The 19,656-nt window shown below is 43.4% G+C and overlaps 1 protein-coding gene across 3 annotated transcripts; it reads left to right on the top strand.

The window, feature by feature from the left end:
- Window positions 1-6: 6 nt before the first annotated feature.
- nln (neurolysin (metallopeptidase M3 family)) lies at window positions 7-17,731 on the top strand. Of its 3 annotated transcripts, none has more exons than XM_035390856.1 (13): window positions 7-145; window positions 4,223-4,479; window positions 7,229-7,377; window positions 9,741-9,845; window positions 10,170-10,272; window positions 10,886-11,046; window positions 11,387-11,522; window positions 12,330-12,696; window positions 13,085-13,286; window positions 13,536-13,722; window positions 14,094-14,222; window positions 15,430-15,566; window positions 16,186-17,731. In XM_035390856.1, exons 1-13 carry the CDS (start codon window positions 105-107, stop codon window positions 16,339-16,341), a joined length of 2,130 nt encoding a protein of 709 aa, XP_035246747.1. In that variant the 5' UTR covers window positions 7-104; the 3' UTR covers window positions 16,342-17,731. The 3 variants fall into 3 exon arrangements, with proteins under 3 accessions (XP_035246747.1, XP_035246749.1, XP_035246748.1); XM_035390858.1 differs by lacking the exon at window positions 7-145 and adding an exon at window positions 202-447; XM_035390857.1 differs by lacking the exon at window positions 7-145 and adding an exon at window positions 925-1,067.
- The last annotated feature ends 1,925 nt before the right edge of the window (window positions 17,732-19,656 follow it).

Below are 19,656 nucleotides of genomic sequence, written 5' to 3'. Positions count from 1 at the left end.
CTGGAATTTAAGTTGGACTACGAAGCTGTTTTGTTTATTGCAAATTTGGGTGATTTAAATCGACCAGTTTCCCACATCGTTGCATTATTAATGTTTGCTGTACAATGTTTTCCTTGAGCATTTCAGTGTTTCGAAGGATTAGCAGGTATTAACATTTCCTGATTGTGTTTCTGGCTCGTTAGCTGTATCACGAATTCACAATCTAGCTATCCAGCTAAATGTGTGACTGTCTGTTCGTCATATCTAAGTGGGGGACTAAAATTAACCAAAGGCATGAATCATGACTTGTGGCGTATATAACCATACCATACAACCTGTGAAACCGGAGAGCTTTCCAAAGAAAATACGCGTTGATGTGGGAGTGAATGAACAGTTTAGTTTGCAAGATACTCACAACTAGCTTGCTATACCCTCGGCAGCCTAGGACAATTTTGACTCGTTGGAAAGGTTAGTGATAACTTTGCTAACTGTGCGCATAAGAATTTAGAAGTAGGTGACTCTTGAGTTATTGTGTGCGCTCAGTGGCAGTCCCGACAGTGTAACCAGTTAGCAAAGGAAACGCGCGCAACACGTGCACCGTCACTGGATCGAATTTCTCGGCTTTGGCTATAAACTTGAGGAATTTATTGTGTTTATACAAGAAGAATGCGATGTTGTTCTAGCGGGTTTTATGATATGATGCCACTTAGCTGCAACGTATTTCTCTGTAGAATATCGTTGTCTAAACATTTGTGTGAAAGTTGTACATTTAAGATTTCGTCTGGTTTTTAGATGTTAAGATTCTGTAGCGACATTTGAAACAAACGCTCAGTGTATCCTCTTAAGAATAAAAACAAAAATAGCAATGCTTCCGTGTAAAGGTTATTTCTGGGAGTATACTTGGCTAGTTTGCAAATATTGAGTTTAAAGTGGCCATCTGTGACTTTTGCATCATGGAGCAAGCGCAGTTTTGCTATCTGCAGTGTGCGTCGTTGGCTACTTCTCACCCACTTTTAGATTAGTGACTGTAGGTGAAGTTAAGCGTATTACGAAGTCAGACGTTGTCCGGTACTTGTCACCTGGAAAAGGTAATTTACAGAATTTATGAATTGCTTTAAAGGGATAACAGCTCTCATGTTCACACTGACGTTGCGTGGTGTTACCGTGTGTGTAGCCTACTGTACTTTATTGGTTATTGTCATACATTACGACTGCTGAAGCCTATATCGATGTGTCGTCGTTCGTAGTAAGAAATTTAACACAGTTTTCCTTGATAGTTCATTTAACTACAAATGTTGTACAAATCGGTGGCATTTTGAAGCTCATTCCACTTCAATTCGCATTTGATCTATACAAATTCCCGATAGGAATTCGTTGTAGTGTGAATCTTTTTACCTGTCTTCAAGCACAATTGAATTTTGTCCTGTAACTGTAGCCTACTGGGTAGTCACTTTTAATCCCTGACTTGATTTTGTCTTTAAGCATCTCGAGTTTGGATTCTGGAGTAGATTATACTCTCAAAAAGGATGAGTTAATATCCAACACACTTTACTACGTTTGTGTTACTTTCAACACATTTTTGTCACTTTTGTGTTACATAGGGAGACTTAACGCAGACTGTGTTGGAAGTCGCACTTAATGTGTTGTCTTTAATTATGTTATGTAATGTAATGTAATTAGACATGGAGGTATGTTAAAAAATGACTGGTTATATGTTTTTAACACACCTGTTTTTGAGAGTACATTTTGTGACACTGAAATGATTATGCAAATTGGACTTGTAACGAGCTAGGTAGGTTTTAGTCGGCGATAAAGGCTCGCCTTTTAGGTAAATGGGGAAACCGGTTTAATAAGCTTAAAATGGAAAATATCGGGCTCTTTCTTTTATATATAAAAAATTACCAAATTGCATATAAGGTGTATTAGAAATTAGAATCACATATGAAGTATAATACATCAGGATTATTCTGTATGTATCTCAAAATATGTAGGCAATATATTTGTTCACTGCTTGAAGAAAAGGCCCCAAAAAAGGTACAGAGTTTCACCTTGATGTGTTAGCCATTTGTGTAATAATTATACAGTGTTTGGGATGCTATGCAGTCATTTTACCCTAAACTCTGTCCATTTCATATGTTATCAAAAAGAGTACTATAAGTGTAGTGTAATGGAATGTAATGCTTTTGTTCAGTCTTTTGGTGTCAGATGGAAATGGCAACAAACTAGTATCCAGCTTGTTTATGTGATGGTGAGATTACATAGTTTGATTAGTTGAATTCATTTTATATTTTGGTATAATGTGAAAGCCAACAATGTAATGAAATTGTCTTTCTTTAATGGTATGCTTTAGTTTAGGAAATGAAAACACCCAATTTAAGTCATTTATCTCTGCACTAATTGTAGTTTCCTCATAACTAAAGAGTCAAACCTCCCTGTCCAGCTAGATAAATGTGATAGTTTTGCCCATTTTCTGTTTAATGTGTTTCTGTGTTTAATTTGACTGTAGCACAGATTATGTGCTTTTTATCTAGTTCACTAGAGTGCATTCACTTCATGTGGAAAGGAATTGCTCTTATAGAAATGCAGTGCTTGTTACATTGCATTCAATTGCATTACACCACATGTAAGATTGCTGCCATTTTATGGAATTTTGTAAAATTCATGGAACTGACTGCCAGCAGATGTCTGTGCAATGACACCAAGCTGGGAAAAACAGGTTGCAATGTTCTGGTTGGGTGTACAGTGTGAACAAAGCTAGTTCTTAATACTTTCTTTTGTGGTTATTATCACAGAATTCAAAAAGCTGCTGCAGTGTTTCTTGAACTCTGAATTGTAAAGAATGTTGTTGAAAGAGGACATGTTTGTAGTTTTATCGCTATGATCAAATCATTGATCTCCAATAAGATGATTAATTGTCATAAAATGGAACTGCTGGCAAGAGTTAAGGCTTTAAATGATGCACCACCAGCATGTGTGTCTGATATGTGAAACAGTGGCATAACCTGTGTTGTTCTGACACTGGCCTTGTGTGTGATCACAGTTCAGGGGGTGTTTTCAGAGTGACAGCGCCTTATGCCTCTCAGCTCCTGGATCATTAGTGGAGAAGCTTGGGCATTCCTGGGTTAAATGTGTGGTCCTTGGTGTATTTCTTTAATGTCAGATGTCAGAGACCTGCTGATATACACTCAGATGAGTTATTTCATGTGAAACCAGAGTCTTTTCAGAGACTATACGCCTCCTGTTAATGTAACAACTCCTGCAAACGTGTCATGCTTGTGTCTTAATGTGTGAAAATATGATTAGATGTTATAATTTAAGAACTTCTAATTATATCTAGATGTTGTTGAACTTCTGGTGATTGTCCCTCCACCAAGCATTTCTAAGTCAACATAGAGCAAGTAAAAAATAAAGAATGGTTTCAATGGTTTCATCATTTTTGTTAAACTGATATCGGTATTCTTGATATTGTATTGGTGTTAAATTTCATATAGGCCTATAGGGTTATGTTGCATCCTGTCAGAAGGTGTTTGCAGGAGCTATAACACTATAGAAGTCATATATTATTTCTAGAACATTTCATTTTCTACTTGAATTGAGTTAGCCTACCTCCCCATCATACAATAATGCTTCAATTGTAAGAGATCCCACACTGAACATTGCTGTGGCTACACAGTATATGTATATGTTTCAAAAAGACATGTGTCTAGGTTTAGCACGATATCAAGACTATGTTGGATCACTGTATTTTGTGTTGAACTTAAGTACGAACTATACTGGAATTTAGTTGAGCAATACCAGTGAAATGCTCTGGGATTGCTGCCCTTGTTTTTGGACACAGCGCGTTATAAGTACACCAGAGGTACTCTTAACATATGGGCAAGTGAACAAGATAGCTTGCTTTTTTCCTCAGCCTATTTATACTGTAGTGTTCATACTAGGGTAATTTAGGTACAGCGCTTTCCTCAAGGGTGCAACAGCAGTGTCTCACATGGGATCATTAGTGCTTTAATGCCCACGGGATCCATTCTAGCGTTAGGGGAGGGGGAAGCATTTTGTCCTTATGTCACCCCATGCACAGAAGAGATACTGTAACTGAGTGTATTTGAAGTCAGCGACTACGCTAATCCATTGAATTCAAGAATGACTTAAGAGCATGCAGGTTAGGATAAAGCCTTAGTGTGAGTTATTGTCCTCCACCTGAGCTGTTACTTACATTTCTTCATGTATATAATCTGAATTTCAGAGCCTCTTGTTCCAGACTAAGGCTGAAAATGACCCTTCAAAATGGAATTGAGCTCCCTGCTAAGAACTGCTCACAGTCAGCTGGTAACGGGAACAATCTGAGATGGGATCTCACTCCTGATCAGATCAAATCCCAGACAGAGAAGCTGATCCAGAGAGTGAAGCAGACCTATGACAGCATTGGGGCACTGGAACTGGAGAAGATCTCTTATGAAAACACATTGAAAGCCCTGGCGGATGCAAAACTAGAATACACTGGTATGTCATCACATTGTGTTCAGTGTTCTGCTTTGTACTGCTTAGCCAGTGGCTCCACGGTTATAGTTACGGACAGATGAATGGTAATTTGGTTCTTTTGCTAAAGGAATAAATTGAGTACTTAAGAGAAATGATCTACACCTAAGACAGGACTACAGGAGCAGTCCTCTAAGGGGTCATGGATGTATGTTCATTGCTTAAATATGAACACAAAACCCACGTAACATTTCTCTTGGCTACACCAAACACTGTAACCCATGGCAACAGTTTATTTTTTGCCACTTTTTTATTTACTCACATGTGATGGGAAAATGAAGGGGCAGTCTGAGAGTTTCTCTCTCACCCTATTTGAAAAAAAAAAAAAAAATTAATTACTGAACTCCTAACAATTTAAGTTAAGGGACTAACATTTTGCCATTCCTGTACCATTTTAATCCTATGCACAAACTGGTGGTTCAGGGCCTTATCAGTATGAGCGTGAGGGTATGAGCCTTCGTCTGCGTCAGGTTTGTACACATACAGCCTTTGTTGTTGAACGGAGCCCGCGGTTGTACTTTCTCCCCTGCCCGTGGCCCTCCCAGCTACCCCTCCTGACAGCTCTCCGTGCACTTCTTTTGCATGCCAGGTGTGCTGTACCTCCTCTGGTGATGTTGCCATTGACCCCATTAGTCTTTCACGGATTGAGCTGATGCAGCCTTGTCAATGAGAGTCGAGCCACCTTGGCCAAGGATGCAGCTGTTTCAGATATCTGCCAGCTAATGTTCGCTGCTGAAAGCTGCAGTTGCCCAGGCCTTCGATCCTGAGTCTGCTGTCCGTGCATACCTGCTTTCTGCCCAGTAATCCTCTCTATTTTTGTCTTGGTGGAATCTGGCGGAATGCGGCTGGGCAGCATCCCTAGCCTGAGCGGGCTGATAGCGGAGCCATCATCCCCGAGGGTGATGCATTGGACAGTCGGCAGCAGATGGATTTCAGCTTAGTGCTTTGCCCGCCGTCAAATGGACTTCACTTTTGGAAAGTGGATCAGCTCAGGTGAAGTGGTCCCCAGCTGGTCCCAGCTGCTGTTGTTTCCTAACACCAATGGGGTTAGCAGGGGTGACTCAGTTGCCACCCAAATAGGATGGGGTATGGAAGTCAGTTCAGAAACGCCAATGAGGATGACCCTGATCCACTGCTACTGCAGGTCCTCACTGAGGGAAGCTGGGTTAGTCCGGCTGACATCCTGATGAATTGGAACAGACTCAAGGTTATGCAGGAGAGCATTCTGGGCCCGGCTGTCGATGGGTCCAGTGCGTGGATCTTTGTTGGCCCGACTGGCCGGAAAATCCTCATAAGGATGTGTCCTGCTGTTAAGCGGGCAGTGTAGCCACAGTTTGGACTCAGTTTCCAGTGTATACTGACATCTGATAGCTGTGAAGATTCTGCCATGGGGGGCTCGTTTGAGCCCACGTCAAAGAGCGCTCGTTGCGCATTGCCTTCCAGGGTGGCTGCCAGGTCGACCATTTTTTGTTAATATGGCCAGTTTCCAGGCCTGGCCACCATCCAAAATGTGAGCCAGAATGCCTGTAGATGCTGATGCTATGGAACAGCCACTGTGAGAAAGGAGCTGCTCATCTTTTTCTATTTAGGAACTGCAAGGTAGCTGCCCTTGCTGAACAGTCACTGTAGGGCTACGCTAGCTTTTGGACATGGTACTACTTTACCTGCCAAGGGCCACCGCTGGAGGGTACGGTCCCTATTTCAGCTCAGTTCTGCCCCACATATTTTGGCAAAGTTTGGCTTCTGGTGGGGCGTGTGTTCTTGTTCACCCAGCTCATGTCTTGCTGAAGAGGGTGCCTTTGGCCTCCAGTTGGGGGCAATAGGATAGACATGTTGTACCTCTATTGGGTGTTCTGTTATCCACTCCACTTTACCCATCACCTGGGTGTGATAAGCTATCGCTGAGGTGGCCCAGTGGAGCTCCTGGCTTGTACTCTGTTAAAGTTTCTCCAGGAGCTAGTACAGTCCATTCCAGGGTTGACACTATGGTATCATGGGAACAAATTTATGAATGAACATGTACAGTCGTTGTGTTTTGTTGGCTTGCAGAGTGCCATTAATGCCCTGATCTGCCTCTGGCCAAACTTAATGAACTGGCAGGAAACCCCAGCCAGGGGTCCTGCTGTGTCATACAGGGTGACCGCATGTGAACGTCATATTTCCCAGCATGCAAGTCTCCTGCTTCCTTCTCCCGTCACAGAACACATGCTGGTATTGTGGTTGGGCCTGTACTTGCTGCACTAGGGGCTTGGGTTTGATCCCAATTTGGTAACACAAAGGTTAGATAAGGCTAGATGGATAACCACAGAGGTTGTTTAAAATAGGATGTGAGGGAACCAGACCTTTTAATATGAATAAGTGAACGTTAAATATAAGTACTAATTTAATTATTTTTAAGTAATTTAATTTTTTATGACCTCATAAATGTCTGAAAGCGCAAGCATTTTTATTTTTGCTTTTAGTGAGTCTGATGAACTCTTAGTATATCTCAGTAATACTGAATGTTTTTCTTGCTGCAGATTTCGTTACAGCAGTACACAGTATCAGATTTTACACCACAGCTTAACATGGACTGAACCACATTACGGTTCTATGAATCTGTCTAATAACAGTAGCATAGGCCATAGCATTAATGCTGTGTAGGATAGAGTATGTTCCAGTGTTCTGTTCTCACATTTCCTGTTTTTAAATTTCCATGTTTTTTTTTTTCCAGTATGCAGGCACATGCTGGACTTCCCTCAGTATGTCTCCCCCTGCAAAGAAGTGCGCTCTGCAAGCACCGACGCCGACAAGAAGCTGTCCGAGTTTGACGTGGAGATGAGCATGAGGGCTGATGTCTTTCACCGGGTCATTGCCTTGCAGGTACACCGGGTACATCGGATGTCTGCCTCGTACCTCGTAGAGCTAAGAGGGGAAAGCAAAATCCCTTTGGTCTCCATTTAAAGTTCAGTGTAATCCGAAGACTTGCTCTGCAGATGTACTTCTGCTGGCTATAATTTGCTAATACTCTAAATTGCAAATGGTGCTTAGATAAATGTGTTAATGTGTCCCCTGAATGTACTTGCCAGTGTGCCCTTTGTAATGGATATTCTAATGGCAACGTTTTACAGTGGCAGGACATTCGGGGCTGGCTAAGTAATTTGCGCTAATTTCTGGCGTGAAGCGCAGCTGAAGTAGAATTCTTGATAACGCTCCCTAAATGACCACTTTTCTCCCGGCGAAACGGCCGTCACCTGCTGTTTTCACGGACAAGTTGTATTGTGGGAATTGGGTGTTTTAACGGGAAGTGACTACGAAACAAATTCAGGCGAGCAAAAAATAGGCAGACCTCCATTTAACACCGTAATCAGAAATAGTTTTAATATGCAAGGTTCATCTGTAGATGAGTGTGTGCGCAACGTGAGCGGTGGCCTCCGTCCAGGTTCACCGATGTTCCGGGATGTACTTCATGATACGGACGTGAGGGCCCCGAGGATTCGCCCTAAGCGAGGCCATCTCCTGCTTACGCCCGTGTGCTGCACTAGCAATCTTCACACTCGGCGTATCACTTGAGCCACATTTACTGTGTTTTCTGTCAGGGCAGCTTAGCGAAGACACACTGAGTGTGATAAACTGTGTTCAGAGGCATCCAGACCACTTGGCATTTATGCAGCTGTACGGACTCATGCAAGGCCACCGGAGGGCAGCGGCTAATTCTAGACGTGTCAGCTCGTCTTGGCAGCTGCAGCGTAAGACTGAATGCATGCCATGTGCAAAATATAGTCGCAATTATCTGACTGCATACATGAAATGGTGATAAAAAAGATCCCTGTAGGTGAACCCAGGGCTGGCTGCATGCGTGTGGTTATATGACCGCATTGGAATTGTGTTCAGAGGAGACTTGTTAGTTTGTTTTGGATGTTGGCAAAAGTAAACAAGAATCACATACTGTCACGTATGTGGTGCGATTACATGGCAGGCGATGAGGCCCTGCCCTGCTCTTGGCTTTGTGCTTCAAGTCCCTGTTCCGTGTTTAAAACACGGATGGAAAATACAGAGGTCAGACTGTGGCATTTGGGGGTGTTTATTGCTCTTGTAAATGAGCTTTCACCAGGTGCATGATGGTGTTATTTCATAAAAGTGAAGACTCACTGACTCACTGGGCCTGGAAGCTGTGAGCAGTTTGGGTCCAGACAGGCCTGTGACCTCAGCAGCAAGGCTGGGCAGGGCAGAGGGGTATAGCACACTAAACAAACACACACTATACACACACACACATCACACACTAAACAAACACACTCTATACACACATACATCACACACTAAACAAACACACACACACATACAAATCACACTAAAAACATACACACACTATACACACACACATACACATCACACACTAAACAAACACACACTATACACACACACACATCACACACTTAAAACATACACACACTAAACAAACGCACACTATACACACACATCACACACTAAAAACACACACAATATATGCACATCCGTACACATCACACACTAGACAAACACGCACTATACGCACACACATACACATCACACAGTAAAAACACGCACAGAAAACATATACGCATTGTACACTAAAAACATACGCGCGCACACACAAATAAAAAACTGGAAATACACCTTTCCCACTGTAACTTCGGATTGGGTCTGTCTAAAATCAGTTGGGAGAAAATTTTCGATGAAGCACAATGAAACAAAAAAAAAATAAAAATGCACAACACCAAAAAGTACTTGTTTTTGTACACAATCAATTAAGCATTTAGCATGCACATTCTCACCCAGACACACACAGGTACAAACATATCCACACTTATCTGCAGAAGTTCACAAACAGACACACATGTAAATAGACACACACAATTATACACAAACTCTTGCACGTGTGCACTCAAAATATCTTGGCTAACTCATTCTCAGCTCATGCAGCACCCGTACACAAACACACACAGTTGCACAGTAATATGAGGAATTAAATCTCTTAAGAGGGGTGCTTCATTCCAAGGATGCTCCTGTTTTCTTCATTATCTTTAGTGGATTGCTGTGGATATGCTGAGATTGTTTGTCAGTGCTGCAACATTCCAATTCCTGCTGGCAGTGCTGCATAGCCGTCAGCCACAAAAGGCTGCCGCTGTGAAGCATCGGATCGGGCTGCCGGCTTTCATTTCCCGCTCCTGCACAGTTGCCTGATTTTACGGCTTCTTTATTAGGAGAAGCAGCTGAAGGACTTGAAGCCCGAGGCCAAGCGGTTTTCGGAGAGATACATCAAGCTGGGGAAGAGAAACGGACTGCACTTGTCCAAAGACATACAGGAGGTACTGTGTGCATGGACCCCCGCTCGGCTAGTATGTCAGTGCAAACAAGATGTCATTACTGCATAGTCTGGTGCTATGTGGAACTGGAACATGGATATGTGATCATGTGATTTAGTTTAGCATTTGGCATTATGATCTTGGTTGATATTGCCTGTGTTGTATATTTATGATAAAAAGAGTGGATTGCAGGCCCAGACTTTTTTTTTTCCTTTTTGTGTTGAACTTTTTTCAAGTACTCTTTTTAGACTGAATGCTACAAAGAGGGCTTTGAGGGCTCTGCTGTGTGTACACATTTACAGTGTGCTATTCATTTGTACTCCTCAGGAGATCAAATCTACTCGCAAGCTGATAAGTGAACTTTCAATCGACTTCAACAAGAATCTGAACGAAGAAAACACTTTCCTCCTCTTCACTGAGGATGAACTAGGTAAGGATGCCTCACATGTCGCTGAATATTTGGGAGAATTAAGGAAACAGACTGGAATAGAAACATAGGCCCTATTCTAGCCATGTTAACAGAACTCTATCTGCAGTCTCCTTCATGGTGCGTTCAGCTAAGATATTTGCTGTCATCGCTGTGACAAGTTCCAATTCAGGTGTGATCAAATCTTGACCATGCCTATGTCGACTGTGGCGATACTTAATCAGACACGACTTTAGCTGGGGATGGAGAGCTTGGCTATGCAGGATTGCACATTAGCAGTTGCTCCAGTCATTGGGACTGGGACACACTGCCGTCTTCCTCCAGCAGCTGCTGGAGCTGCGCAGCCCGCTGGTGTAACGATTGTGCAGCTCAGCCAACAGATCACGGGGGGAAAAGAATAGCAGAGGCTGCCTGCATGCATTTTGGAAGATGTGTATGCAAGTGTGCGCCCTCCTGTGGTGTAGCAGGGTGTTGCAGCGATCGGACTGGCCTGTGGTCATGATTGGGCATTCCAGATTTAGAAATAAAGAAGAACTGGTGATTGTTTAAAGTTGTTTAAGAGACCACTGCCTGTCTTGATCCTGTCTGTGGTGCTTTTGCCGGTTGGCCCCCTGAGGTGGCCTGGCGGAGAGCTACATACACAGTCTGGAGCGGCTGGAGGACGGCCGGTACAAAGTGACCCTGGAGTACCCCCATTACTACCCCCTGATGAAGAGGTGCCACGTCCTGGAGACCAGGAGGAAGATGGAGGCAGCCTTCCAGAGCAGGTGTAAAGAGGTGAGCATCACCACCCCGAACAAGGAACGGGGGGGGGCACTTCCTGCTACATCACTCAGCCCGACTGTGATACTGAGCCCTGCAGAACTGGCCATAGTGTTTCCTGTAATGATCCCTCTGGTCAGTCACCAGCTGGCTGCGCAGTTTTATTGCCTGTGGCAGTGATGAGATGGGCCTGCTCTTGGATGGACAGTCTCCAGTTGGGCCGAATTCTTCGTGGCTCTTTATACTCAGTAGCTCAGTGGCTGTAAAGGGTCCGATGTGCGAGCTGCGCTTTCATTCACGAGTCGCTGCGGCAGACGGACCGTAAGGAGCGTGCCGTTTCCCCTCGTCCCCGCAGGTGAACACGGCCATCCTGGAGCGCCTGATCACGCTGCGGGCCAAGGTGGCCAATCTGCTGGGCTTCCGCAGCCACGCCGACTACGTGCTGGAAATGAACATGGCCAAGAACGCGCGCAACGTGGCGCAATTTCTCGGTAAGCTTCCACCCCCCCCCCCCCCCCATGGATCTGAAAGTTTAATTTTAACCTGAGACCTTTTGGAAGCGGCGGGCTAAGTCTGTGGGGTGGCCTCCTGTTGAGGTTTGTTCTCCCGTTATCCTTTTAGCTCGTGTGTGGTCACCGTGACTGTGGGACTGTGTCTTCGGGACCTTTGTGGCAGGGTTCTTGGGAGCCTGCTCATTGGGCAGCCCCCGAGCTCTCTCGAGAGAGCCGTGTTCCTTGGCTTGCTGTCCTGTGCACTTGGATTACATGTCCTGCACTCTCGCCAGCACACACTGATACTGTTCTCTGGCCCGTTGGGAGTTTCATATTCCAGTGTTCGTTTGGCAGGATTTTTTCAAGGTCATTTTATGTCATTTAAGGCGCAGTACCTGCTTTTCAAAGGTCAGCTGTTAGTAGTTCTGACAGAATGCTGATGCCAAATGCCATCTAGTGGCAGTAGAGCAGCTTGTGTTCACAACTGTGAGTGCAGACCAGCTCTCTTTAAACCTTCAAAAGACTGAAATTGCAGTTTCAGATTTCTTTTAAGCAGCTTTTCATTTTCATGTTATCAAGCTGTATAAATATGACACGTATACTGTAAGCCTGGAACTGAGATTTGAATGAATAAATAAATAGCAGGTACATCCTCTGAACAGTATGCAAAAGCAAACTCCAGTGTACAGGACAGCTGGCAGTAACAATGAAAAGCCATGGAGGTATCACTGCATTGACTGACACTTGGTTAGAATTCCAAAACCCGCCCCATTGAAACATTGCAGAAAATGGATTCTGTGTGCGCAGATAAGTTCTACGAGAAGCTGAAGCCAGTGGGCGAGCAGGAGAGGAAGTACGTCCTGCACCTGAAGAGGAAGGAGAGCAAGAGGCGGGGCTTCGAGTTTGACGGGCAGATACACGCCTGGGACGTGCCCTACTACATGAACCAGGTGGAGCAGGTGAAGTTTGCGGTGGACAAGGACAAGCTGATCGAGTACTTTCCCCTGGAGGTGGTGACAGAGGGGCTGCTCAGCATCTACCAGGACCTGCTGGGCCTCTCCTTCCAGAAGGTGGACCACGCCCACGTCTGGCACCCCGGCGTCAGCCTCTACTCCGCGCAGGACGCCGCGTCGGGGGAGGAGATCGGCCAGTTCTACATGGACCTGCATCCCAGGTGACGTGCCAGTGCAGGCCAGGCTGGTCAGCGGCGTTCTTAAGCCGCAGTGATAATTATCAAATGCAGTAACGATCGTCGGTCCCATCGCCGCCATTATACCTGATGCTGTTTAATTATACCTGATCTGGTAGTGAACATTTAAACTTCAGCAGTATTTCACACGGCCTCTGAGGTTTGGATGTTTACTGCCACATCAGGTATCATTAAAGAAAAAAAGACAAAGAGAAAGGCAATACACCACGTGGTGATGATAGTTATTGCATTTGAAGCTGATCTTCGCAGTATATCGCCCAGCTCTGGGTGGTTTCTGGTTCAGAAGGCTTTGCCGGGCAGTGGGGGGTTCGCTGGGTTCCTCAGGCGAAGGCTGAACGCCGCTGTCTTTCAGGGTGGGGAAGTACGGCCACGCGGCCTGCTTTGGGCTCCAGCCGTCCTGCCTGGGGCCCGATGGGAAGCGCGTGCTGCCCGTGGCGGCCATGGTGGCCAACTTCACCAAGCCCACGGCCAGCTGGCCCTCGCTCCTGCAGCACCACGAGGTGGAGACCTTCTTCCACGAGTTCGGCCACGTCATGCACGAGATCTGCTCCAGGGTACGCCGCCCCGCTAGCGCTGGAGCCGCTCCGCACGCTCGCGTCTCTCACTGCGCGGGGCGGGGTTTCTGCCCCGCAGCCAATCGGTGGCTCGCTAGTGCTGTAGCACACCAGAAACCAGCCGATACCCTCCAGGACTGGCGGTCCTGAAACGCATGCGCGATGCTCTGCGAGGTGACCCTCTGAAGCTCTCTGGCTGATCAGCTCTGGTTTGCATGCTCATGCGGTGCGACCTTTGACCCCATGCAGACAAACTTTGTGGAGTTCAGCGGGACTCTGGTGGAGACGGACTTCGTGGAGGTGCCGTCCCAGATGCTGGAGAACTGGGTTTGGGAGAAGGAGCCCCTGCGCAGGATGTCCCGCCACTACAGGGACGGGAGCCCCATCCCGGACGACCTGCTGGACAAGCTCATCGCCTCCAGGGTGGCCAACACAGGTCCGCCCGATCGCCTGTCCCAGCGCAAGGCCGGGCTCCACTGCTCCTTACCCGGGCAGAATATCGGATTGCACCAAAGCTCTTGTTTGTTTACTGTGTCACTCCGCTAAGCAGATCAAACTGCTCTGTTCGGAAACACCATCCTGTTTTCCTGCTTTATCACAGTCTCAGACCAGTATTTTCTCTAGTGGTGTATGTCTAAATGCATAAAGCATTGGGAGTTTTTGGAATTTTGCCACCGTAACCATTATCTAGCTGGAGGCTGCGATTGTTTTCACATTTATTCCCCGTGGTGCACGCCTTACATTTGTGACGCTGTTGAAGTCCTCTGTTGCTAGGCTACTAACCGCCCGCCCCTTTGACTCGCGCAGGCCTCATGAACTTGCGTCAGGTTGTGCTCAGTAAAGTGGACCAGGCCCTCCACACCAAGTCCAGCGCCGACACGGCGGAGGAGTTCGCCAAACACTCCAGAGAAATACTGGGAATCCCGGCAACTCCAGGTGAGCAAGAGCCCCGATAACCAGGCCAGACAACATTCCACAGCCTGTCCATCCCTGTCCAGTTACGGGTCAGAGAGCTGCACCTCTGACCACTCCCTCATTTTAGACCCTTCACTGACCCTGTAAAACGAGACCCAATCAGTTATATGAAATGCCAGAATGAAGGACTATGCAATATATGTTAACTTGCCAGTGTTATAATGAACTTAGAAGAGCAGAGCTTGTTAAATTGATGGAAAAATAAATCAGTCATTTAGCATTGCCGGACAGCACGGTTATTTTCAGCATACGTGTTTAATCACGCTGTTGTTAATGAGTTTAAAATTTGCTTGTGATGTCCTCAGTTGCCAGTACTATATAAACTGAAAGGATCTCTGCACACAGACCAATTAGAACACTGTAAATAGGATTCACATTACTTAATACTATAATCTAAAATATATTCAAAATATATTAAGCGATGTGAAGTCTATGTAAAATAGACCCATTTTTCCAGGGCAACTAACATATCTGACCTTTTTACACATCAAATTAAATTCGTACTGCTGGATATTTTTCAGAAGTAACTTAAAATACGTGCGTACTACATTGGTGCCACATCAGGAATTGGCCCTGCAACCCAAGCTCAGACTTTAGTGTCACACAACTGCACACAAAAGAGTTGCTGTTTTGTTTCCCTTTTTCAACATCACCGGCTCCCAAGAGATCAGATACCACTGACCAATAACACTTACGACCATTAGCAAAATATTGGAGTGCATTTTGAGTGCTCTGCTTAGTGTAGGAGAGTTCTAATGGTTTAGCAGTGAGAATACTTATTATTATATTTATATTCAGCTGACAGTTTATCCTGACAGCACATCATCTACTTTTGCCATTTCATCAAGTTGTCAACCCAGTGATTATATCACCCAGTGATTATAAATGTCCCTCTTTAAAACAACACGTATTTGTGCTGCCAGTAACAGCACACTCATTTGTGTTCTGACTATTCTTGTTCGTGTTTAATTTTGTGTTAGTCATTCGAGTTGGTTGTGTGTACAATAATGGCTAAAGCACCAGAACTCTTAGTGTAAGGTACATTAGCTGTATGAATCACTCATTAATCAGTCCGGGGGAGACCTTAGCCTCTTGAATGGAAAATAACTTTACTGTGATGATCCCTTGGACGGTGTTGTCACCATACTGTGACTACTTTACTCTCCAGGCACAAACATGACTGCAAGCTTCAGCCACCTGGCTGGGGGATACGATGGGCAGTACTACAGCTACCTGTGGAGCGAGGTGTTCTCCATGGACATCTTCTTCAGTAGATTCCGGAAGGAGGGAATCATGAACCCGAAGGTAAGGCCTTCATCTTGGCCATTCTTAGAATCATCCTGCCCTGATCAGGTTGACGTTTTCCCCCTAAACAGGATGGAGTACTGACTAGATTGTGGTACGGTAGGCTCTTTGCCACTCACAGAGCTTGTCAGTCTTACTGGAAATGCAAGTTTGTAGTCTTTGTCATTAAAATCATTTATGCCATAAGGTCTGATTGTTTTGTTCCATGTGTGCGATTTGCAAGGAACACTAATATAGCTTGCTTTTTTTGTTATTTGATTATTGCTGGAACCACCACACCCACCACCTTATACAATGAGCTCCACAATGTTCGTTTTTAATATTTATATCTGTGTTTATTTTTATCATGTATATGGACGCATACACATACATGCATATACATGATAAAAATAACACAGATATAAATATGAAAAATGCTCACAAGATGTTTCTTTTGTTTAACTGACTCAATGGGTAATCATTTGATTTTTTACCCATTGAGTCAGTTAAACAAAATGCACTGTATTATATTGTATTATAATAAGGTAATATTTTTATGTATACCTTTACCTTAAACCGAAAGTGACCATGCTCGAATAATATCGCTGGAATATCTTGATGTGTACATTTGCTTCCATAGGTGGGACTGGAATACAGGAAGGTAATACTGGAGGTGGGGGGGTCGGTGGATGGTGCAGACATGCTGAAGAGCTTCCTAGGTCGTGAGCCATGCCAGGATGCCTTCTTCCAGTGCAAAGGGCTGGTCCAATCAGAAAGCACTATCAACTCCCACTGACCGGGACCACTCAAACACTTAATAGATAATATTACATATTTATAATATTTATATTTAATATGTTTGTTGTAAATGTATTTGTTGGGTTGTTACCCTGGAATCTTTTGCAATGCAGAAAGTTCTGTCAGTTTTGTTCCAGTGCTGAAGAAATGACTGTCCACAACGTGGGGTTAAACTCGCGTCTAAGGGTTCATGATGGTTTCCCAGTTCTTACAGAATTTGTCTCATGAATGTAAATTCACCCAGATTGATGTTAAGATTGGTAATGTTCTCGCACTGAGATTATGGGATACAAGAGACTTTCTTGTAGGAGTCAGGGTGTGGATTTCCTCCACAAATGAAACCTTTGACTCCACCTGGCCTGGAAGCTACAATGACATCCTCCTCATCATTTAATGATAGAGCTGAAATGACTCTTCCTGGCTTTTAGGAATTGCTTTACAGTTTTGTTTTACAGTTGTTTTCAGGTCCTGCAAGCTGTGGCCTCTTTAAGTTCAAAACATCCTCTGTCCAAAATCATTGTTGGGCTTGTCCTCTTTGAGGACGCTAAATATAGTTCTCTTAAACCACGGTAAAGTTTTTGGTTGGACATCCAAAGGACATGCTAAGTGGATGTCCTTAACAATGAGGATTGATAAATTATTGGTCTCTCCATGCAGTTATTTCCCTTGGTTTAATATTTACATTCTTTTCACCAAAAGATGATGGTCAGTGTTTAGCCATCATGAGATATCCGTGTATGACAGTCTGCTGTTGATGCTGTTTTAACACCCGTATAGAAACTGAAAAAGATTGCTGAATGTTTTTATATTAAATTTCAATGCCTTCATTACATTTGTACCTTCAGTTGGGCAAGTGAGAATGTAATATCGGAGAATCAAGTTCCTAACATGTGTAGTATTAAATTATCTAAATCAAACACTGTGTTGCCTAAAATCAACAGTGAAGAATTCCAGTGTCATGGGCGTTGTTTATCTTAAAGTCCTGGCTTAAGGAAACCAGCCATGGACAAAATATGTTGTTATATTTTTGTGAGATGGGGGATTGTCATTTATAAAATATAACAAAATATAATAATATAGATATTTATATAACAAAATATAAAATGGGAATTTATTATTGGCAAGCTGGTATCTGAGGATATTTACAGTATTTATCCTATGACCTGTAACTGCCAAAGGACATTTTTACATGAAGTGAACCAATTTCCTTGTGTGGAATTATGAAGAAAATTGAAATAATGGACTTTTGAATTGTTGCACATAAGATTAATGAGTGAGTTGTGAATACTGATACAGGATTTCTGTCATGATTGCCTTGCTGTCATTCTGCAATTTATGCACTAGGTGGAGCCATTTGTCTATTGTTGAATAAAGCCATTCTGTTAATACCTGCAGTATCCATTTATTTGTTGAATCAGTTTTATTTGTTGCATTGGAATCAAAACTGAAAAGCATTCCTGGAACTTTACTTCAAAGCCAAAATAGTGGGGACATATTGTTCTTCTTGGCCTCTTTCTTGTTCCCTATGTGTTTTGCACCTGGGACTTGTATATTGTTGTAGTAGTTTATTTAAATAAAACTTTTTAAAATACTTAAATAAAAAGGTCTGGTGACTTTCAGAGAAGCTGGGAAATTTCAGAGTTCTGTCTTATTTTGCCACACCCAACATGGCCACATTTTTTACATTTAAATTTTAGCCTCCAAAGGGCAAACTGCAACAACAACAACTACAAAAAATGATGACTGCATATAACCTATGGTTATATATAAATCACAAAGAACTCGATATTGTGCAATTTTCCACCATAAGCCCAGAATCCGGTCCCCTATTGGTCATTCAGGTCCTGACTTAAATATCCCTTTGATATGTGGAACAAGTGTGGCAACTGGCACAATCACGTTCCTAAGCAACCATATAACCCCCAAATGAATTGCAAATAGATTTAAGGTGCCACACCCCTTTATTGTGCAAATGGAAAAGCCTGGTCTCGCATGGCAGACTATTCAAACATAACATTCATAACTCTTCATGATTCATTCATAATTCCATAAAATAGTATATGTCTCAGTAAAATCAAAGTGAATTTGTACTTGCTGCTTCCTGTGTAATTTGTATTGGGTAACTACATTAGTTATAGTATTACTTATAAGGATATTTAAGGATTTGTCTAAAAAAATTAGTTGATCAGGAATATTATAAATACTTCTGCAACGTGTAGGCTATGCGTACAATCTACGGATGTAGATTCGATAGGCCAAAAAGTTTCGGAAACTTTTTTTTTTTGCTCCATTAGTACACCAGTTTCATGTTTCATGTGACAAGTGCATGACGCTATGGAATTCCCCATTTGCTTGACTTCCCTGGGATGTGAACGCTAATTCGGTGGTTGTTCAAAATCTATGACCTTGGAAAAAGCTGGCTGAAATGGTTAATTGTCGTGTCTCAAACGAAAGCGCCTTGCACACTTGTTACGCGGGCTGACCGCAGGGGGCAGTGAAAGGCAAACAACGTGCTTCATTCATTTATGCCTTTAATTAAGCCGTATACATTCGATAGGTTCTTCACGAATTTGTCACAAAATATTACTTCAGTCACCTTATGAAGCTTGAGCCTAATTGTTTCTTTAAACAGTGGTACGACTGATCGATACTTGACAGCGAAAATTAGACTACTTTAGGCTCCAGGTCGACGTAATTAAAAGGAAATGCATTGTGTGTCCCAGTATTTGAACTGTAAAACATTAATTGATCTGTTATAGCAATAAAATACGACTGACATTAATTAGTTTTGCAATCAGGTTTGTCACAATAACATGTATGTCTAAAGTTTGAAAACAGACATGGATTTTTCTAAGATATGAACTTTATTCCTTACTTGAATGGCTTTAGGCTGATTGCATGCTATGAGTTTGTTCACATGTTAACTAGACTATTTGGCAGAAAAACACATGCCGAAAATCGCGTGACTGCAATAATTACAGTTGTTCATATGGGCTCAAAACGTTTCGACTACACACCGCAGTTCGTACCATTAACGCTTTCAAGTGCAATATCGATATAGCTACAAAAATATCTTTATTTCGTCTGCCAAATACCTAAATTTGAAAACAAACTTTTACCTATTTGAGCAATTCTGAGACAACCTAACTGCTGGCCTCAGCGAAATTACCATACACCCACCTCTTCTGCTGAGCTTGCATTACCATTGGTGCTATGACTTGAAGCTTATTACATAACCGATCTTCATTGGCCCTTATGTTATGCCTTTCACGACGCTACCTGATCTTGCAGTGAGATTGAAGCCAAACAGCCC

The sequence above is a fragment of the Anguilla anguilla genome, chromosome 14, assembly GCF_013347855.1.
Source record: "Anguilla anguilla isolate fAngAng1 chromosome 14, fAngAng1.pri, whole genome shotgun sequence".
Lineage (NCBI taxonomy): Eukaryota > Metazoa > Chordata > Actinopteri > Anguilliformes > Anguillidae > Anguilla > Anguilla anguilla.
Note: the sequence above shows the minus strand (reverse complement) of the source record. Positions and strands in the feature narration are given on the sequence as shown.

Coding starts and splice junctions, on each gene's coding strand:
- nln (XM_035390856.1), top strand. CDS start 105: ATGTTTTCCTTGAGCATTTCAGTGTTTCGAAGGATTAGCAG. Junction 11,523..12,329: donor CAACGTGGCGCAATTTCTCG/GTAAGCTTCCAC, acceptor CTGTGTGCGCAG/ATAAGTTCTACGAGAAGCTG. Junction 12,697..13,084: donor TACATGGACCTGCATCCCAG/GTGACGTGCCAG, acceptor GCTGTCTTTCAG/GGTGGGGAAGTACGGCCACG.